Genomic DNA, 19,419 nt, shown 5'->3' with positions numbered 1-19,419 from the left:
TCTGACCGAGGAGATCCAAGCGAAGTGGAATCTCCCAGGGCTGGCCGTGCAACAGCTGGCACAGGGTCAAAAACCAGACTGTCCTGGGCCATTTGGGGGCCACTAGGCTCCCTCCCACGACTGGGTACAGATCAACCAGTTGCAGGGGAGCCAGGATAGCATCCACTCACTTTGAGAACGTACAAGGAGCTAGAGAGAGGCCAAACTGGCAGCACAGCAAACTCGTAAACGCTTCCCTGAAAGGAAAAGCGGAGATACTTTCTCTGCTCTGGACGAATGGGAACGTGAAAGTATGTGTCCCGTAAGTCCATGGTGGTGAACCAGTCACCTGGCCGGATGGACTGGAGGATGTGACGGTGCGTCAGCATTTGGGACCTCCTTTCTTTTAAGAACCTGTTGTAAGGAAAAATTGATGAAACCTGAAAAACAATATTAGTGAAGCCAAAAATATGTTTATTGGTGTAATACAAGAATAGAACTATTTGAAGAAAGCAGAGACAAATGCTCTTAGTCACAGCGGATGGAATCTGTGCAACAGACAATGGCTGCAATCACTTTTAAATAACATAGAACACTCCCCAATAAGACATCATTTGAGACCCTTCCCCACTTAAACCTGTGTACGGGGCCAGTCCCCAAGCCTCACAAACTTTCCTCTAGTCTCTGATATCTCTGAGATTCTCCCATCTCCCCATGCAACTAAAACAGAGCAGAACAGAGGACCCTTTTCACAAATGCCCATAAATGGTCATATTTGCACTCTCTCTAGTCGATCTGGAATTTATTGAGACAGACCCTGCATTCCAGAATACCCCACCTAAACTCTGTGCTCAATATCTCTCCGTTAAAAGTACAATACATTCCAAATATTAATATGGACTATCAAATTTCCTTACACCGTTGAGGAGCTTCAGGTCTAAGATGGGGCGAAAACCATCGTCCTTCTTGGGTACCAGAAAATACCGTGGGAGGAGGGGTCTACGAGACAAATGGCTCGCTTGCACAGCAAGGCGGCCACTTCCTTCTGAAGTACCAAGGCTGGAGAGGGTCTGTCACGAAAGTATTCGTGATACCTCAAAAAGGAGGAGGTCCCAAGCAGAACTGAAGTGCGTAACCGTTTTGCACGGTGGCGAGCTCCCAGGAGTCCGAGGTGCAAGCGCGCCAGTACTGCAGCTGTTGTTCCAAAAAGGGGGTCTGAGGCCGTCAGCCTTCAGGGGCCCTGCTCGGGCTGCCGAGGCTGAGGCGGGACAGTTTGGGGTGGCTGTTTAGGGCGCTGGCCCTGAAAACGCCTCCTGGGACACTGGTGTGTGGATTGGCCACGTCCTGCGTTATCCTCAATCTATATCATCTGTATAACATGTATTTTCAATCGAATAGCAAGTCTTCATACATGTGTAAAATCAGTACCAACTGGAGCAAAAGGAGACTCCACATGACTAAATTGTACTTTATATATTAAAGACCTAATATTAGTATCTGTGGTCAAAAAAGCAATAACCACTAGGTCTACCTTGCCTTCTGATTATATGAAACCTGGTTAAATCAGACATCAAAGGAACATTAAAAACATTTCCTTTATTAACACTTAATCTTGATTGAACAACATAAATTAGATTTACAGTGCTACAGTACAACCACATCTCATTCCCCAGGCATGTGTGTGCATTTAAATGTATTTAGTTAATATTATTGTTTGGCCGTTGCTCTAAAACTGCAATACTTATTTGAATGTTATTTTAAATGGATCGAGTTTGCTGTACCGAAACACACGTTATAGAATTGTACCATTTGGAATAGTCATGACAACGCACTCAAAGTTTGGTTGCATATCTTTCCAGTCTGAATTTTACTTGACATGCTGCGATAGCCCGATATACTGTCTGGGGCAGGTAAGTGGCACAGAGCATTTTGATGCTCCAAAAGAAACTGGTTATTTTAGCTCATTTTCCTAACCATGATACCAGACCTTGCATTCACATAAGCATTTGTTCAAATCACCAAAATAAAATGTGCTGACATCATAAATAAAGGTTCCAAAAGATAAATGGCTTTAAGGGTTTTCAGCGTTTCTTCATCACAAATCACAAATGATTTCGGGGATCAAAGATATTAATGCTGATAGGAAACATCAATATCACAAATGACTATATATATATATATATATATATATATATATATATATATATATATATATATATATATATATATATATATATGTGTGTGTATATGTATATATATATATAATGTGGGATTATATAATATATAATCAATTGTTTGTTTAAGACATGGTTATTTAACCAAATATTAATATTAAATATGAATATGCATTTTAGAATTCATTGTGCAACTATGCTTATTTATATCAATAAATTAGTATTTTTCATAGGGTATTCTCGATCGCGTAATCTGTATGATAGGCTGCAGGTGCGACTCTTCGGTATGTTCTTCAGTGTTCCCCACAATCCTTTGCTTCAAATAGAGTAGTTAAATAGCTGGCACCGAGCGTGCAGTTTAAATTGTACACTCTTCTCTGTGGATTGAACAAGGCAAGTGCATTGCTTATCGCTCCAGTGTAATACACGTTTCAGCAAGAAGGTGAGTCTGGATACAAGTGTATAGCTGGGCGTACTGTATTTTTTTCTGCATATCGAGGAGGTTATTATTTTATTTATTTAACATGTTTCATGAAACCCTTTCATCTTTCTGACGATAGTATCTTGTCTTTTAGTAAGTAGTACCAATGTTTTTTAAAGCTCCGAAGAATTGCAAAACTCGGCAAGTTTTTTTTTGGTTTACACATCAATAACTCTGTCAAGTGGAAGCTCAAATTGATTCATTATTTTGGTATTGATTTTTAAGTGGGCTTTTCCCTGTCGGATTTTATCACGAGTCTTGATCTTACCTGAATCCTTTCCCGAAAAGAAGTGTTTTTGGATTTGGATCAATCAACCTACAGTGGTAGCCAGGGCTTTGCTGCACCGTTTTGTATTTTGAATCAATATGCTATTATTAAATTGTTTAAAGGCATGTCCATAAATAAGCGAACGTCTCCTCTACTTCAAATCAGATGTGTGCAATAGTCTAAGCATTTGCTACAGTTGATTTGTCAGTAAATATTAAATACGTTAGTTTTGTTACATGAACTGATTCCAGTTGTCAGTCTTAACGTTTCAAATGGTGTGTGTTTTATATATAATATATATATAAATGGTTGGCTATTCTAAACGGGGTTCTGTTGTCTGCGTGTAAACCATATGGTTATCACACGTGTTGTCCCACAATTTATTACGTTTGTCCATACCTTTTATTTATTCACAGTTTTGCGGGAGACCGTTTTTATAATGGCTGTAGAAACTCCAGTTTTCTTTACACCTGGTTACTGTGCCATCGCTGAGGAAAGTTTACTAAGTGCTCTAAAAGTTATTTTGTATAGTATATTTAATCTTCCATGAGGTATTCCTACAGAATGATTGCCAGATGATTTTTTTTATTAATCACATTGCTGAAATGCGCCATCTAGTGGCCAAACGAAAGTAGTCTTGGTTATAATTACATCGAAGATTAGCAGAAGTCCATGAACCCATGTGGGGCACAATTTTGGTCAGGTTCCTTTGTACACTTTGTTCACTTTGTTCAAATCTTCTCGCTGGTCGAGACCATAAAGGTAACCCTAAAGAGCATGCTTGGTGTACTGGCTAGAGAATTATTAGAATTGTTTCCTACCACTTGCCTTTTATGTCTTGAATTTTGAAATGAGCACAAAAATACATTGAGCTCCTTTTGTGTGTGTGTGGGTTTTTTTTTTTTTTTTTTTTTTGTTTTTTTTTTTAAATAAACTTATATAATGTGTGTGGTGGCCTAATGTGTATTTTTTAAAATCTTTAATTGCAGTTTCCAGCTCCTCCCTTCCCCTCAAGATGGTATCTGCTGGCCTTCAGTTGCTAGGAATCTCCCTGGCTATGGTAGGCTGGGTGGGGTCTATCGTGACCTGTGCCCTGCCCATGTGGAGAGTCACTGCCTTCATTGGAAACAACATTGTGGTGGCACAGACCATCTGGGAAGGCCTGTGGATGAACTGTATTGTCCAGAGCACTGGTCAGATGCAATGCAAGGTGTACGACTCGCTGCTGGCCCTCCCTCAAGACCTGCAAGCCGCCAGGGCGCTCACTGTCATCTCTATCCTGCTGGCTGTATTGGCACTGTTGGTTAGCATAGTGGGTGCCAAGTGTACCAACTGTGTGGAGGAGGATTCTGTGAAAGCCCGTGTTAGCCAGGTGTCTGGGGTGTTGTTCCTCGTTGCCGGGGTGCTCTACCTCATCCCAGTCTGCTGGTCAGCCAATAGTGTCATCCGGGACTTCTACAACCCCCTGGTCACAGAGGCACAGAAGCGTGAGTTGGGGGCCTCCATGTACATCGGCTGGGGTTCCTCTGCCTTGCTGCTGCTGGGGGGTGCTCTGCTGTGCTGCTCCTGCCCACAGAAGAATATGAACTACTCTGTCCGCTACACTGCTGCCAGTTCTCATCCTCGCACGGATGTCCCTAGCAAGAATTATGTGTGAGAATTCAGCTTTCTAGGAACTTGGAATAAACACTTTTTTTTTTTTTTTTTTTTGGTTGGAGGTGTTTGTTTTTTTCTTTTTTCTTTTTTTTTTTTTATTACAGATTTCTGGGTTAGGGCACTGAAACGCTGGTGTTTCGCAGGCATAAATGTTTGTATCTAAAGGGTTCCATTGTGTTCTAACAGGTGGATTTTAGTAATTTGACACAAGGTAGTTTTTTAATATTTAACGTTTGTCATGTAATGTCTCCCTAAATGTTTTACATTTAAATAAAACACTTAATTACAACAAATGTTTACATTTCTTGGTATACTGCTGTATGTAATGTACAGTTGAAAAAGATGCATAACTGTCTCAATTTTACAGATTCCATATAGATTAGACCTGTCCTTTGTATCAGTGATATCATGGGGAAAGTATAGCATGGAAAGGAGGCCTTGGTCTCAGTTCAGCTCCTCCTACATGGCCTCCTACAAAGCAGCCCCAGCTCAATGGAGGAAGCTGGTAGTCAACGAGGTGCAAAAGCAGGAGGAGAGGATGAGGTGCGTAAAGGCTGTTTCCCAGGCCAAGCAGGTAGAATGGACAAGATGGGAGAGTGTGGAACAAGGCAAGATCTATGGACAATGGAACAGATGGGAGAACACTTATGATGTTCTCCCATCACCACAGAATCTTAATCTATTGGGTAGGAGAAGATCCGTGGTGTCCTTTGTGTTCATAGCCAGCTACATTAAGTCACACATTTTGACAGGATGTAAGGTGGGTCTTAGTCTTGGCTTCATGAACTGGTGCTGCAATGTTTGACCTTCGCACTGGAAGACAACAGCATGAACAACAGGTTGCCACCAATTCCAGCAATATATGACACACAAAGAACAACAGAAAAGGTATTAAAATCAAAACTCGTCTAGGACAACTGGAAGCTGCTAGAGACTAGACAATGCTGCTTATTTTCCCACCGGAGACTGCCAACACTAACCTTCAACTTGATATTGTCTTGTGGTCTGGATCAGCATGCCTTGTTCACCTGGTAGAGTTAACAGTGCCATGGGAGGATGCTGTGGATAAGGCGTATGAAAGGAAGAAACTTTGGTACGCTCAACTAGCTGCTGAAGCAGAACAGCGAGGATGGAGAGTCCAGGTTTACCCAGTGGAGGTGGGTTGTCAAGGATTTGTGGCACACTCCACAACCCAGTTTCTCAGAGAGATCGGTCGTCAAGAGTTGCGACACATAGTGAAGAACTTATCTGAAGCAGCACAGAGGAGCAGCAACTGCCTCAAGCATAGTAGAAAGAAAGGAAGGTAAGTAAACTGGTCTTAGCTGAGTGGGGGGCATGATGCTGGGACGACAGAATCACTGTAGAGCCCTCTTAAGGTGACGTGGGCTGGTTGACGAAACACCAAGGATGGAAGGTGCCCACTTGAAGGCCCCAGAGAAGTACCCTACTCACCTCAGTCCAAATGGTTGTCATGCTGATGCACTAGGGATGCTGCACTGTGGTTGATCCCTGGAGTCAGCATTACACTTCAGCCATCAATACCAGGCAGAAGGATATCTACTGTACATCATCAGATGGAAGGAAACGCAGATGGATCACATTAGTTTACAGAAAAAGAAGCTATGTCTTAGTTGGTGCTTATCTTGGCGAGAGCGGAGTCCAATATCAGCATGAAGTTTTAACACCTACTCTTATGTAATGTAAATCATGCGTTTCATATACAGATATCGGCACACTACATTTCATGTGACTTTCAGGTCACTTCTTTCTTTTATTTATGATGTCAACAAAATAGGAACTTTGTTTAAGATTAGAGCGTTCTGGAAAGGTTGTAAAACGGTCTTTGTTATTCAACAGCTGGTGCTAATCTTGGGACTATTGTAGCATTATGTTGTGCACTAAAGTACGTTCCAAGAAGTACTATATGCAGATCTTTTTCCACATGATGGACTTGGGCTCTGTGGTGGCATAGCTGATGTACCGCCGTGTCAGCCGAAAGCAACAGATATCTCTTTTCACCTTCAAGACTGACATTGCCCAATCCATGTGCTGGAAGGGCAAAGTGAAAAAGAGGGGGAGACCAAGTGCTGAGCTTGAAGTACCCAACAAAAAGAGAAGACAGACATCTGTAGCCAAAAATGAGTCCAGATTATGTTCAAAGGACCTAAATAAATAAATATTGACATTTAAAAAAAAAAAATTCTGATGTGTTTTTTATGGTGCGTACCATGGATGGTTTTAAGGAGTCATGCTTTATCTGTAGAAGACTGTGACCCGGATGGCTTGTGGGTGATGTCAGACCAGGAAATACACAGACACAGTACTAGGAGGATGAAGCGCTGGTGCTTGTTCCCTGCCAAACAAAACAACAAAAAATAAAACCTAGTTAACAATAATACAAAAATAATGCAGAATATAGTTATTGATGCACTTCTTTTTCCAAACAATAATATTAAGTAAATACATTTAAATACACACACATGCCTAGGGAATGAGATTTGTTGTACTGTAGCTCTTAGGAGCTGGCCTCACAGACTACATCTAATTTATGTAGTTCAATCAAGATTAAGTGTTGATCAAAGAAATGTTTTCAATGTTCCTTTGGTGTCTGTTTTAACCAGTTTTCACAAAAATATTTTATCAAAAGGAAAAGTCGACCTAGTGGCTAGATGCCAATGAAGCAGTGTTAATTTGGCTATATGAATTGGGGGTGGGGGTGGGTGGGGGAGAGAATACAATAAATACATGCATCATGTCTTGCATGGTCATGTATAGCTTTCTTTTAAACTCCCTTTGCTTCAATTGTATGAAGACTTGTTAGTAGAAAATACATATTAGACAGATGATATACTTAAAGAACACCCTCAAAACAGTGGTCTAATGGAAGCAAAATACCAAAACTTGTTAAAAATGAATATTTATTAAAAATCAAATGTTTATTTTAAGGGAAGTACACTAATAGTTAAAATATTTTGCAATAAAAATACACCTTTATTCCAACTCAACATCTGTATTATATAACAGGGCAGTATTTAAGGCAGCTGAACAAAACTAAGCTATTCTAGCATAAACCACTTTCATAGACAAGCTATATTCACCCAGATATTCAAGATGCTTTCTAAACAATTCAGAAGAGTTGCTGGAAGTCCAAATTCACACATCATTCTTGCTTGGACGTCTGTGCAAGGACGAGAACTGGCAGCAGTGTAGCACTATGCTAACCAACAGTGCCAGTACAGCCAGCAGGATAGAGATGACAGTGAGCGCCCTGGCGGCTTGCAGGTCTTGAGGGAGGGCCAGCAGCGAGTCGTACACCTTGCATTGCATCTGACCAGTGCTCTGAACAATACAGTTCATCCACAGGCCTTCCCAGATGGTCTGTGCCACCACAATGTTGTTTCCAATGAAGGCGGTGACTCTCCACATGGGCAGGGCACAGGTCACGATAGACCCCACCCAGCCTACCATAGCCAGGGAGATTCCCGGAAACTGAAGGCCAGCAGATACCATCTTGAGGGGAAGTGAGGAGATGGAAACTGCAATTCAAGACAGAAAAAGGTCACCAGTATGATCCAGTTCAAGTGGTTTTCTTGTCAGTAACCAAACATACCAATTTAAAAAGATAGTTTGTATTACAACATCTCTCCAATTGAGAAGTGGGTCATTTATTAAAAAGAAAGCTTCAATTTTGAACTTGGTGTACCCCAGCATGTCATTTAAAACCAGCCTATTTATACAAAATAAATACACGGCAGCGAATATGCCCAAAATGTGTCCAATCTTCCTGTATTTAAAGTAGCTGGTCAATGTACTATTTTTAGATTAGTCAGCCTAAAGGGTAGTACTTCGATTTGACCACCAGATGGCGAATTCCGGTTAATAGTAGGTGAATACAAACTCTCACTTCACGCTGCAGTTAAACATTTAATGTGCGGTTTTCACGGACGGCTTTCACAATTGCAATTTGTTGACTAAAAATAACAATAGGAATAGACTCTTGTGGTACCACACAGCAAAAAAGAAAATGTAAAGATTCGTATTAAACTAAAACATTCACAAGTGGGGTATTGCCTTGAATAACACGGACAAAACACAGGTGCTGTCAACCATACAGATTACAAGAGACCCTTATGAAAAATTATAAAATGTATTAGTTCTGAATTCAGAAAATTATATATTTTTTGCAACTTTGATATAAGTATACATATATTTAAAATATTTTGAAAAATAAAGTCCAAAATAAACCATATATATTCTTACAAACATTGACATAATTGTCGATAAACACAGGTTGAAACCACGTGCATTGCAATTCACAATCACGATTAGAAAACTTGAAGGATCTGATCGGAGTGCTCTATCATTGGCCGCAGGTGTGTCTGCTAAGACTGTGCAGAATGATACAATTCCATCAGAACTATAAATTCCTTTTAGAGTCTGTGACATATTCGCCTTTACGTGACTGTGGAACGGTTCAGCGAACGCGTAAGTCAGTAGGTTTTAGTAAGATGATCGTTATGTCTATCGTTTCTTTATTTTATTTGTAGCTATATGTTTTGCATTTTAATTTGTTTAGTGTAACGTTTGGCCTTTTCAAAACTTTCTGGTTTAGCACAATACTATTCTAATAATTGCTATAAACAGCACGCACAATTGTACTGCTTTTACAACATACAAACCATCTCTGATGGTCCCCATGTTCGCAATTTTATTCTGTGCCCTCATACGCTAAAAGAAATAAAGAAAAATAGGCTAGTTGAACGCACTTGATTCAGCAACCTTAAATTAATGCTACTTAAAGCGTTGATTTTAATATAAGGAATGATGCAGTTGGATTGTGTATCTGAGAACAGCATACCAAATAGAAAATGCATTTTTGGTTATGCTGTGGTATATGAACTTGTATGCATATGTGTGTGTGTGTGTATATATATATGCTTTGCTGCCCAACAGATCACACATTTGAGTAAAGACAAGTCGCAAACAGGTTGTAAATGCCATGACCTCAATCCAGTTGTCAAACTAGAATTATCAATAAAAACTGCTGGTCTTTTTTTGTTCTGACCAAAACCATAAAAAAGAAAGTTCCATATAGGCATTTGTCAACCCCAACATATCTTGCTTCTATAGATGTCTTGGTTTCCTCAAATGTGATTTAAACTTGTCTTGGACAGCTTTCTGTATTGCATGTTTTACAACTGGTTATCCAACTGGGCTAAACCTGAAGGTCCTTCAGCCTAAATTGAGCCAGAGTAATCTGGGGATGTATAGAGGCTGTGTCTCTGTGGCAGTATATCAAGTGTGGTGGTTTTTTTGTTTGTTAAACCTTGTATATTTATTTAGATCACTGTGCTAAAATGCACAGTTTTACATGCCCCCCCCCTCCCCCCCCACCTGTTCCTGATGACTCTTAGTTTGAATTTGACATTTTGTTTTATCTATTGCAGCTTTTCAACTCCACACTCCCTCTCAAGATGGTATCTGCTGGCCTTCAGTTGCTAGGAATCTCCCTGGCTATGGTAGGCTGGGTGGGGTCTATCGTGACCTGTGCCCTGCCCATGTGGAGAGTCACTGCCTTCATTGGAAACAACATTGTGGTGGCACAGACCATCTGGGAAGGCCTGTGGATGAACTGTATTGTCCAGAGCACTGGTCAGATGCAATGCAAGGTGTACGACTCGCTGCTGGCCCTCCCTCAAGACCTGCAAGCCGCCAGGGCGCTCACTGTCATCTCTATCCTGCTGGCTGTATTGGCACTGTTGGTTAGCATAGTGGGTGCCAAGTGTACCAACTGTGTGGAGGAGGATTCTGTGAAAGCCCGTGTTAGCCAGGTGTCTGGGGTGTTGTTCCTCGTTGCCGGGGTGCTCTACCTCATCCCAGTCTGCTGGTCAGCCAATAGTGTCATCCGGGACTTCTACAACCCCCTGGTCACCGAGGCACAGAAGCGTGAGTTGGGGGCCTCCATGTACATCGGCTGGGGTTCCTCTGCCTTGCTGCTGCTGGGGGGCGCTCTGCTGTGCTGCTCCTGCCCACAGAAGAATATGAACTACTCTGCCCGCTACACTGCTGCCAGTTCTCATCCTCGCACGGATGTCCCAAGCAAGAATTATGTCTGAACAGATTTCTAGCAACATTATTTGGAATGAGTTGTCCCCAACTCTTGTTTTTGAACTCATTGGTGAGGGTAGTGTTTAGTTGGTTTTTGAAGACTGCCCTGATGTGTATTTTTGGAAATTTACAGTTTGTATTTAAGTTGGTGTTTTTAAATCTTATGATTAAAACTTCTGATCACACTTCTATTTTAATAAACAATTACTAAATTAACCCCTTTTGTAATATATTTATTTATACAGATAATGGTAACATGAATGGCTGCTAGTAACTGCTGTTTCTGTATCCTGGTTCTCTTTTATGTTTTGATGGTCTCCTATGTACATATTGACCCACATTCTGCAAGTAACAAGCATGCATTTAGAGACAGTATTGTCCATTTTCAGAGTGCCACATGTCAAGGCATTAACATTTCTACCCTACAAAACAGTAAGATGCCAGAAAGCTTCTAAAAAAAGGGGGGGGGGGGGCAAGTGTCTTTGCAGTTGGTAATATAAACTAACTGCTTAAGCAAAAAGATATTTGCTTTGCGGAGTCCATGGTATGATTTAACCATGGAAGAATCCTGTTTATGGTGTCAAATTGAACAGGATTCTGGAATACTAGGGCTTTAAGTACATTTCTTGTAAAGCAATAAGTTGTCTTGTGTCCCTCAGTAACTGCAAAACATGACTGATAGGCAGGAATTAGAAATTGAGACAGAAGCTACAGTCAAGCCCTGTTATGCACATTTGTTACACACATAAAACAGAAACGAACCAAACATGGCCCGAGGGCCAAAATAAAAGGTTTAGACTCAACACACAGTGAAGCTTGGGCCATATATAAGCAGCGTGATATCGTGAGGAAAAAGCATTTTGCCGCATATATCTCTCACCATTTATTTTTATGAGAGTGAACTCGCAGACAAAAAAATACTGTAGCAGAAAAGTATCTCTGCGTCAGAATTTCTTGTACTACTACATCACACACATAAATAACAAGAAGACATGTTAATCCCAAATTATTTAAAACATTTTGGCCTGGTTTTATTTGGGGCCTGTTAGGGTTTTTACAGTTCTTGATATTTAATTCTGTAAAAACAGAAAGTTAAGGGGGAAATTAAGGTAATTTTTTAAAAAGCGTAATGAAGGGTTGCTCTACTAAATTAACACCTTTTTATTTAAAATGTAACTATGAAATCTCAAACATAGAGTGAAGCAATACATGTACATTTCAATTTTGTAACCTTTAAATAAGCTCACTATTCATGGATGACAAGGTGGCGTTGAGATAATGGGAAACATACTGTTGCACAATCAAATTTCCTGGTCCGTAAATAACAGTATTTTCTTTAATAAATGAACTGCATGTACTGGACTTATACTGCTAAACAGCATGTCATTTGGTTTGAAATTCTTCCTCATCAGCACTGGAACTCCTGTCCATAATTTTTGTTGCCAGTTTGGCTGTATCGGTAAGGCCATGATTTACTCTGGAAACCGCAGCTGCGCACATTGTTGTGTTTTCACCAGTTTTGCAGTATCGCCCCTCACCGCTCCCTGCTGGCGGTGCCACGCCACTCATGTGTCCCGGGCTTTACTCACCTAACACCCTCCACCACACAAAGGATTTCTCCTTTTATACAGGTGTCCACACTGACCTTATTGTGTTTATAATGTGTATTGTGGTGTTGTACCCACTGCTTACTGCAATTGTATCGAGAAATTTGCCAGCCTTCTGCTTGGTCACAAACCTTTTGAATACTTCTTGCATTGTGGCACTAATCACTTGAATGTGTTTGCCACATCCAGTATTGTTGTCCCTGTGAATCTTTCATTTGCAGGAACAGCATCCTAAATCCACTTCCTATCAAGCTATTATTGGACAACTAAATAATTAACACTAATATAGACGTCTAGTGCTTTTCAATCAAATCGACAAAATGTAAACATTGAATACAATGTTTTCTGACATTCACAGCTTCCTTTAAGCATTTAAATGTTAGCTTGCGAGGTTCAGGGGGCGTGGAGCTGGGGGCCTCTAATCTTCTAATCTTTTAATTTTCTAATCTCCCGTTAATTAGCATCTATTTACTATTTAAGACCTGATCACCTGCACCTTTTCTGTCTAGTGTTTCGTTTTAGTAGCAAACGCTCAGACGCCGTTGTTTCGTGCTTCACCGCTAATATCTAAACTTCGTTGTCTCGCTCACTGCAGGTCATTTCTCTGCACATCGCTGCCAAGATATTATCAATAATTTTCCTACCTGCTCAGGTGATCTTTCTTTTCATTCAGCTTCTCTTTTCGGCTTCAAGAGCTCCAACGTTACTCTTTCCTGTTCCACCCGGTCTCCACCTCAGCATCAGAGCTGTCCGGGGCGCAGCTTCATTACTCAACTTGTCTGCAACTTTATCAGAAAGTCTGGTCCTCCGTTAAACTTTCAAGCTACTTCGACAAGACATCGACATTTCCGTTATCTGCGATTGCCTTCCTTTAGCTCTATTTAATTTCCACCACAAGGCCTTGTCTGTGGAATCTTTCTTTACTCCTCGTCTGCAATCAGACGCTCCCACAGAGCCAGCACAATTACCGTTCCATCAGAAGATCCTGCCCTGGACCTCCATCAGCTACGTTCAACCTTTTATAAGACGTATCCAGCCCATTATAAGCTCCATTTCAACCAGTGGCGGCTCGTGACTTGACTGGTCACAACATGCTCTAACAACACTATTGTACTGTAACTTTTCTACTGGCGCCTCACAGACCATGGTTACCACGGCAACGCCCTCATTGAGTGACTGCAGGGAGTGGTAAGGTGTCATGGTGACCAGGCAGCTTCATCAGGCTCTGTGTGCTCTGTGTCTCGGTACTGCAATCTTCTGGCTTCCTGTTGCTGCTCTTTCACAACTGGCGGAGACGAATTCAACGCTCCGAACCATGACATCTAAATACTGCGTTAACTTATCTATATTCATGACTAACTGTCCTAAAACATGTCTAGAATATTTATTATTCAAATCTAAAGCAAATGTTGTTCTACATAGACGAGGATTTAATCGTAATAACTTAATAGATTCTACCCTGCTTCACTCAAGTCAATGGTTTAATTCCAATCATAACCTCTGGATGGCAGTATAATACCATAAGTTCTCTCTCTATATGTATTAAACCAGTTTGGTATCGCTGCGAAGCTCGGACACTACAGCTTTTCTATCTATTCTCGCAGTTATCACTGTGAGGGATTATCGGGAATTCCCCTCCTGCCTCATCCTTTGTCTATCTATATCAACTGACATTCTTCAATTTCAACTCTACCTGCCCCCCCCCCCTCCACCGCCCTTCGAGGACATGGTCATGAAGCCACGCACTTGTCGGCTTTCTGAGATGCTCCGAATCTACCGTCACATTAACTTCCAGCTTCCCTGCACCAGGCTTCCATCCCAGCGACCTCTTCCTGTTCCCGGATTCATGCTTCCTCATCTGGCTTCTCTCCTTCAAACCGACAAATTTCACCAAGGCACTTTATTCAACCTTCAAGTTACCATTTCAGCAACGTGAGCTGCCAGTCAGAAACGGAAACCATGTCCTACAACTATCATCATTTCAGTCAAGTGTCCTCCTACCCTGCGATTAGACAATACACTCAGACTGCTCCCGAACAAATCAATAAATTTTGCAATAGCCTCAGAGCAACGCATTCTTCATCCTCTCAGGTTCTACAGCGGCCTCAGCTCTATGCATTCTTCATCTCTGGCTTTATCTAAATCACTTTTCACTCAAAGACCAATATCCACCGCATTCAGCAGATCTCTGTGCTCTACAGCAGACCACCACACTACCGATGGCAGTCCACCGTTCACCATTAACACATCACTGCTTCAGCAGATCTCTGCACTCTGCAGCAGACCACCACACTCTACCAATGGCAGTCCACCATTCACAATAACAGATCACTGCTTCAGCAGATCTCTCTTTCTACAGCAGACCACTGCTCATCATTGACAGCGCTTCATCGTTACTTCTTCAGATCTCTGCACCGTTTAGCAGATCCCGTCCTCTCTGTTAATTGCTCCTCACTGCAGCAGATCTCTGCTTCCTCTTCAGATCTGCTCACTATTATAGCATGCAAAGTTGCTTTAGTTTACAGTTTAAATCTGTACCTGCACTACTCCAGAGCTTCCAACGCTTCTGCTTTCCTCCAATATGCAGATCACGGCAGCATTCCACAATCAAGGCTAATGCTAATCCTCATCTAATCAAAATACGAGGTGCTTGACCTTCTCAGCAATCTATTCGGATGTCCTCACATCCTCTCAAATATTACAGCATTAATGCATGGTGAGAGACGTGGTATGAGACTGGAAATCTGTCTTGATTATGAGTTAAGGAGTTCCACTACTAGGAGAATGACTGGAGTTGTGAAACCCAATCTCTGAATGTGAGTTCACCTTTTCCATTTCAAGCAGACAGGATAGTAGCAGACCGCTGATCGATCCTGTATTAACTAACACATAGGATGGTCGACATCTCCTCTCTTCCCTTGTTTCCAGAAAATGGAGCACAAAGGGTGCTGAGCTTCCCCAGCAGTCAATTTACAATGTTCGTTCAGTTCCAGCCGCTACCTCAACCCTCAGTTCCAGCTCCCCTTCGGCCTCTACTTTCGGTATCCAAGTTCCGTCAGCTGGTCCCGTCTGCTGCCCCCCACCCCCTCCAGACTCCCCAGCTTCATCAGCTGCTATTTGACTGAATCCTACTCTCAGTAACCTGCTTCAATCTGCTCCGCATTTCATGTCTGCAGCCCTCGCCCTTCTTCGAGAGCTTCATATTCTACAGCTTGATCAGTGTTTTCAGCCTTCTGTGCCCAGAATCAGATTCATCCTATTCCTTCAAACAAAACCAGATACTGGCTTTCATCATCCATGGTAGGGATTCTCTCTCCTCCCCCCCCCCCCCCATTTTCTCCATACCAGCAGTTCGCCTGACCCTCCGTGGGATTCTTAAGAGCCTTCCCTTCTGCCTCACCTTCCCGCCTGTCTACATCAATGAACATTCTCTGTTTGCTCATTCTATTCTTCGGAAACGCCACTTCGCCCCATACAAGGATCTACCTATGGAGATTATCTGCATCTGAGCCCTCTTCTGTCTTCTCAGGAGCTCAGAATCCACAGTTTCTTCTACTTCTAATTTTACTCCATCATTCAGTTGTGTACCTCCACGACGGATCCATTTCAGCATGGTCACTTCATTCAGTGGTCAAGCAGAGTCCCCTATCTGCCCATTCTTTTCAACGTCAAGGTATCTCTCTGCATCTCAGCCTTCTTCAGTCTCCTCAGAACTCGCAGTTTCTTCTGCTTCTAATTTACTTCATCATTCGGCCGTACCTCCAAGATGGATCAATTTCAGCATGGTTAGTTCATTCAGCTGTCAAGTAGAGTCCCCTATCTTCCCTTCTTTTCAACATCAAGGTATCTCCCCAGCAAGAAACCTTAACCCCCCCCCTGCCCCCTAGACCATCAGTTCATTGATTTCTCTCGCTCCTATCATCTCTCATCGCTGGTTCTCAACCCACCTCTCCACCCTCCAGAGCAAGCCTCCTTCCTCTACCCCCCAAGGACCCTCAGTTAATTGATTCCTCTCGCTCCTATCATCACTCATCACTGGTTCTCAACCCACCTCTCCACCCTCCAGAGCATGCCTCCCTCGTCTACTCTACCCCACTCCTCGGATCACTCGTCACTGGATCTCAACCTACCTCGCCTCCAGAGCACGCCTCCCCCACCCCACCCCCCAAATCATTCTGTAGGCACAGCCCCCTCTGCTGCAAGGGCCAACATCAATCACAGCCAGATCATGAATGTGGGGAGCTGGCCCTCTTCTGCAGTGGATTCTTTCATTCATTCATTCTCCTCTCATATAGTTGCAGCCCATTTTAAAATCGCTAGCATGCCCGGAGTGGGGGCTACCTGTCCGCCGGGGCCACCAGAGGTTTTCCCCTAATCGGCCTCAAGGGGTTTTTTCCTCTCCACCGAGCGGCAGGTATACACATAGTCACATCCTACTAACAATTACTAATCTCCCTCTGTTTGTCCTGTTCGTCCTCCTGGTCTTTTGTTTATGTTATGCGTTGGCATGTGCTGTCTTTTGTTTGTCTCACGGTGTGGGAGTTTTCGTGAGGTGCCGGGGGTCCATCCTTTGGGGGGCAAGTGAGTCTCACTTCCCCAACCTCAGGGTTAGGCATCCGCCTCCCTTACCTTCAGGGGGGTTCTCACCACGTGAGTCAGAGCGGACCCCCGGCCAAACTCTGTCCTGTTGCAGCTCCTGCACTCATCTTATCTCACTCGAGGCTCTGTTCTATTCTGCCTCTCTTCAGGACGTGGTCACTCGTGCTGAGTCCTATACTAACCTCTATGCTTTGTCCTTATTTTCAGGTCCCAGGCAGCGTGACGTCTCGGCCAATCAGGGGTTTTACGAGCGCCCCTTACAGAAGCCTCAGATGCTGGATACCTCTCTCATCTCCTCTCGAGGGGTGGCTTTCCAAGTCATAACCCTCATATGTGTTTTCGGTTGCTGGGTCCTCCGCCCCTGGGATGCGTGGCATCGTCGCCCTCAGTCAGTGACCTCTTTTCTATCCCGTTTCGGTTGCTGGGTCCTCTGCCCCTGGGATGTGCGGCATCGTCGCCCTCAGTCAGTGACCACGTTCTGTCCTACTAACTGCTCCTTGCTGCTTCTTCTGCCTTATCCTTCACCCAAGCTCACGCCCAGTGAATTTGTGTTGATCAAAATTATTATAAAATATGGAAATAAATGCATCTGAAGCCAGAATGTTATTCTCTGACACAAACGTAGAAAGATGCTGGGGAGGGAATGTACTTTTGTGTCTTTTTTTTCCAGACCTAAAGACCCCCTCAATTAAAAAAAAAAATACAATAAAAAGCCTGGATGCATTCAACTGCGGTCACCGCTTTCCAGCAATATTTTTCCAGTCTTTCTCTGCCATTCAGTTTTGTTGAAGGCACCTTTTAAATCCTGTCCTGAAAGTATGAGGTCAAATGGTTTGAAAACCTTGAATGCATTATTGTGTGCAGTGACATGTAATAGACTAGTGCCATTCCCAGTAATTAACAGTGAAACTGGGCACATCATCTCGGAATTGATTACGTTCTTTGTGCCCTGTTGTAAAAGTTGCTGTTGCTGGCTTTGCCAACATAGTAAAACCCAGCTAGAAATTGCACCGAGAAATTGTCAGAAAAATACATACAATAAACTAGTTCTTAGATATTGGACCACATGCAGAAACATCTTATGCTTCACATTTTACATATGGAAAGGTTGCTGCAGTGATCATGGTAGATTGAACTGCTAATAAAAATATGAATTCACTACTAGACTCCGTAGCTGGGTGAGATTAAGACCCTGCCTTCCTGCCCTTATGCCCCAAAAGTGCCCCTTTTCTCAGTCATGCGATGCTTGAAAAGTGCCCTTTTTTCTCAATGAGCCCTGGCTCTTTTAATGTCCTCTGCATGTTACTGCCCCAGTAATGTATATAGTTATCAGTCTTCTAAATCTGCTGTACAATATTTAAAATGGTGTTATGTGTTTTTTTGTTATAATTTTTGTAGTCAATCATAAATGATATTTTTATAAAATAAAACAAATAAAGTTGTGTTTATAGGCATGTCTTTCAAGTTAATAAGATTTTTAATGGACTGTTTTGTATTTTTTTCAGTAGGTCAATATACTATGTGTATGTTTACAGTTCCAAACTCATGGACCCAGTGATCAACTGATGACAATCTATTTCATTCAGCCAACGCTAGGACAGCAAAACTCTTGAGTGTCAATGACATTTTTCAAGTTTGGATTCATTTTATTTCTTATGTCTATCCTGTTATGTTTTACATCTGTCTAACTTTATTTTGCTCTTGAATGAGTAAGGGCAATGTACTGTGCCTGTGTGTAGTGGGTTTGATCCATCTTAACACTTCCTGTCCAGGCATTTGTTCTAGTTGTCCCCTTAAATATAATTAAATAATCCACTGACCCAAGTCTGAAAATACTTCTCAATCAAAAATCTAAATTCAAGTAATGTATTTTATAATCTGATTGGTGTTTATCTTGTGACGTGATCATGCCGCTTCTGGATTTTGGAATTCCAGGAAAGTTCCGGGCAGTAGGGCTAAAAGGCAGAGGATAGCAGAGAAGTGGTTCCAAGCTTTAGGGAGAGGTGGTTTTGAACAGAGTTGTACTACTGGTGTTGATTATTGAAATAGTTTAGCACAAAGATTAGGATGACAGTAATAAACTAAAGCTTATTTATTAATGTTCTTTTGTTTATTTTTGATTTAAAATGGTCAAGATGAGTCCCAGCTTCCATAACAGAAAAGGCAGATAATTCTTTAGTTTTGGAGTTTAGAACAAAATGCCCTTTCTCTCATCACTTCAGGAATACACTAGAGCCCTGTGTGCTGTGGTGACTGTGCAGAGTAAAGACATGCCATTTTTTAAATCTTGAACTGAAAAATCAAGTGAGACACAGTGGTATAGTCTTAATTAAATCAAAAAAATTCAAACTAGATTGATTTGCATCTTTCTAAAATGTAATGAAAACAGAAGGTAATAATCAGGCCTCCGTCATCTTCCTGCGTATTCTCTCTGGCAGTTTTAATCTCAGTCATGTTTTAAAGATCCCAAAGTTAAACAAAAAGGTTATTTCAATCTGCTGCACATTGTCATTCCTAAAAGGAGATTCAAATTACATTTTCTTTTTT

General features: G+C 42.0%; 2 protein-coding genes across 3 annotated transcripts; one reads left to right on the top strand and one right to left on the bottom strand.

Moving 5' to 3' along the window:
* Positions 1-2,504: 2,504 nt before the first annotated feature.
* On the top strand, positions 2,505-10,882 carry LOC117406784 (claudin-4-like). 2 transcript variants are annotated; one of them, XM_059028847.1, is made up of 4 exons: positions 2,505-2,595; positions 3,892-4,389; positions 9,424-9,437; positions 10,033-10,882. In XM_059028847.1, exons 2-4 carry the CDS (start codon positions 3,918-3,920, stop codon positions 10,672-10,674), a joined length of 1,128 nt encoding a protein of 375 aa, XP_058884830.1. In that variant the 5' UTR covers positions 2,505-2,595; positions 3,892-3,917; the 3' UTR covers positions 10,675-10,882. The 2 variants fall into 2 exon arrangements, with proteins under 2 accessions (XP_058884830.1, XP_033866985.1); XM_034011094.3 differs by lacking the exons at positions 2,505-2,595; positions 3,892-4,389; positions 9,424-9,437 and adding an exon at positions 8,940-9,043 and having other exon boundaries at positions 10,006-10,882.
* Positions 7,697-8,068, bottom strand: LOC131737764 (claudin-4-like). The gene has a single exon (XM_059028848.1). It carries the CDS (start codon positions 8,066-8,068, stop codon positions 7,712-7,714), a length of 357 nt encoding a protein of 118 aa, XP_058884831.1. The 3' UTR covers positions 7,697-7,711.
* Positions 10,883-19,419: the final 8,537 nt, after the last annotated feature.

Source organism: Acipenser ruthenus, chromosome 8 (assembly GCF_902713425.1).
Source record: "Acipenser ruthenus chromosome 8, fAciRut3.2 maternal haplotype, whole genome shotgun sequence".
NCBI lineage: Eukaryota > Metazoa > Chordata > Actinopteri > Acipenseriformes > Acipenseridae > Acipenser > Acipenser ruthenus.
The sequence above is the reverse complement of the archived record's forward strand: the minus strand, read 5'-3'. Positions and strand labels throughout refer to the sequence as shown.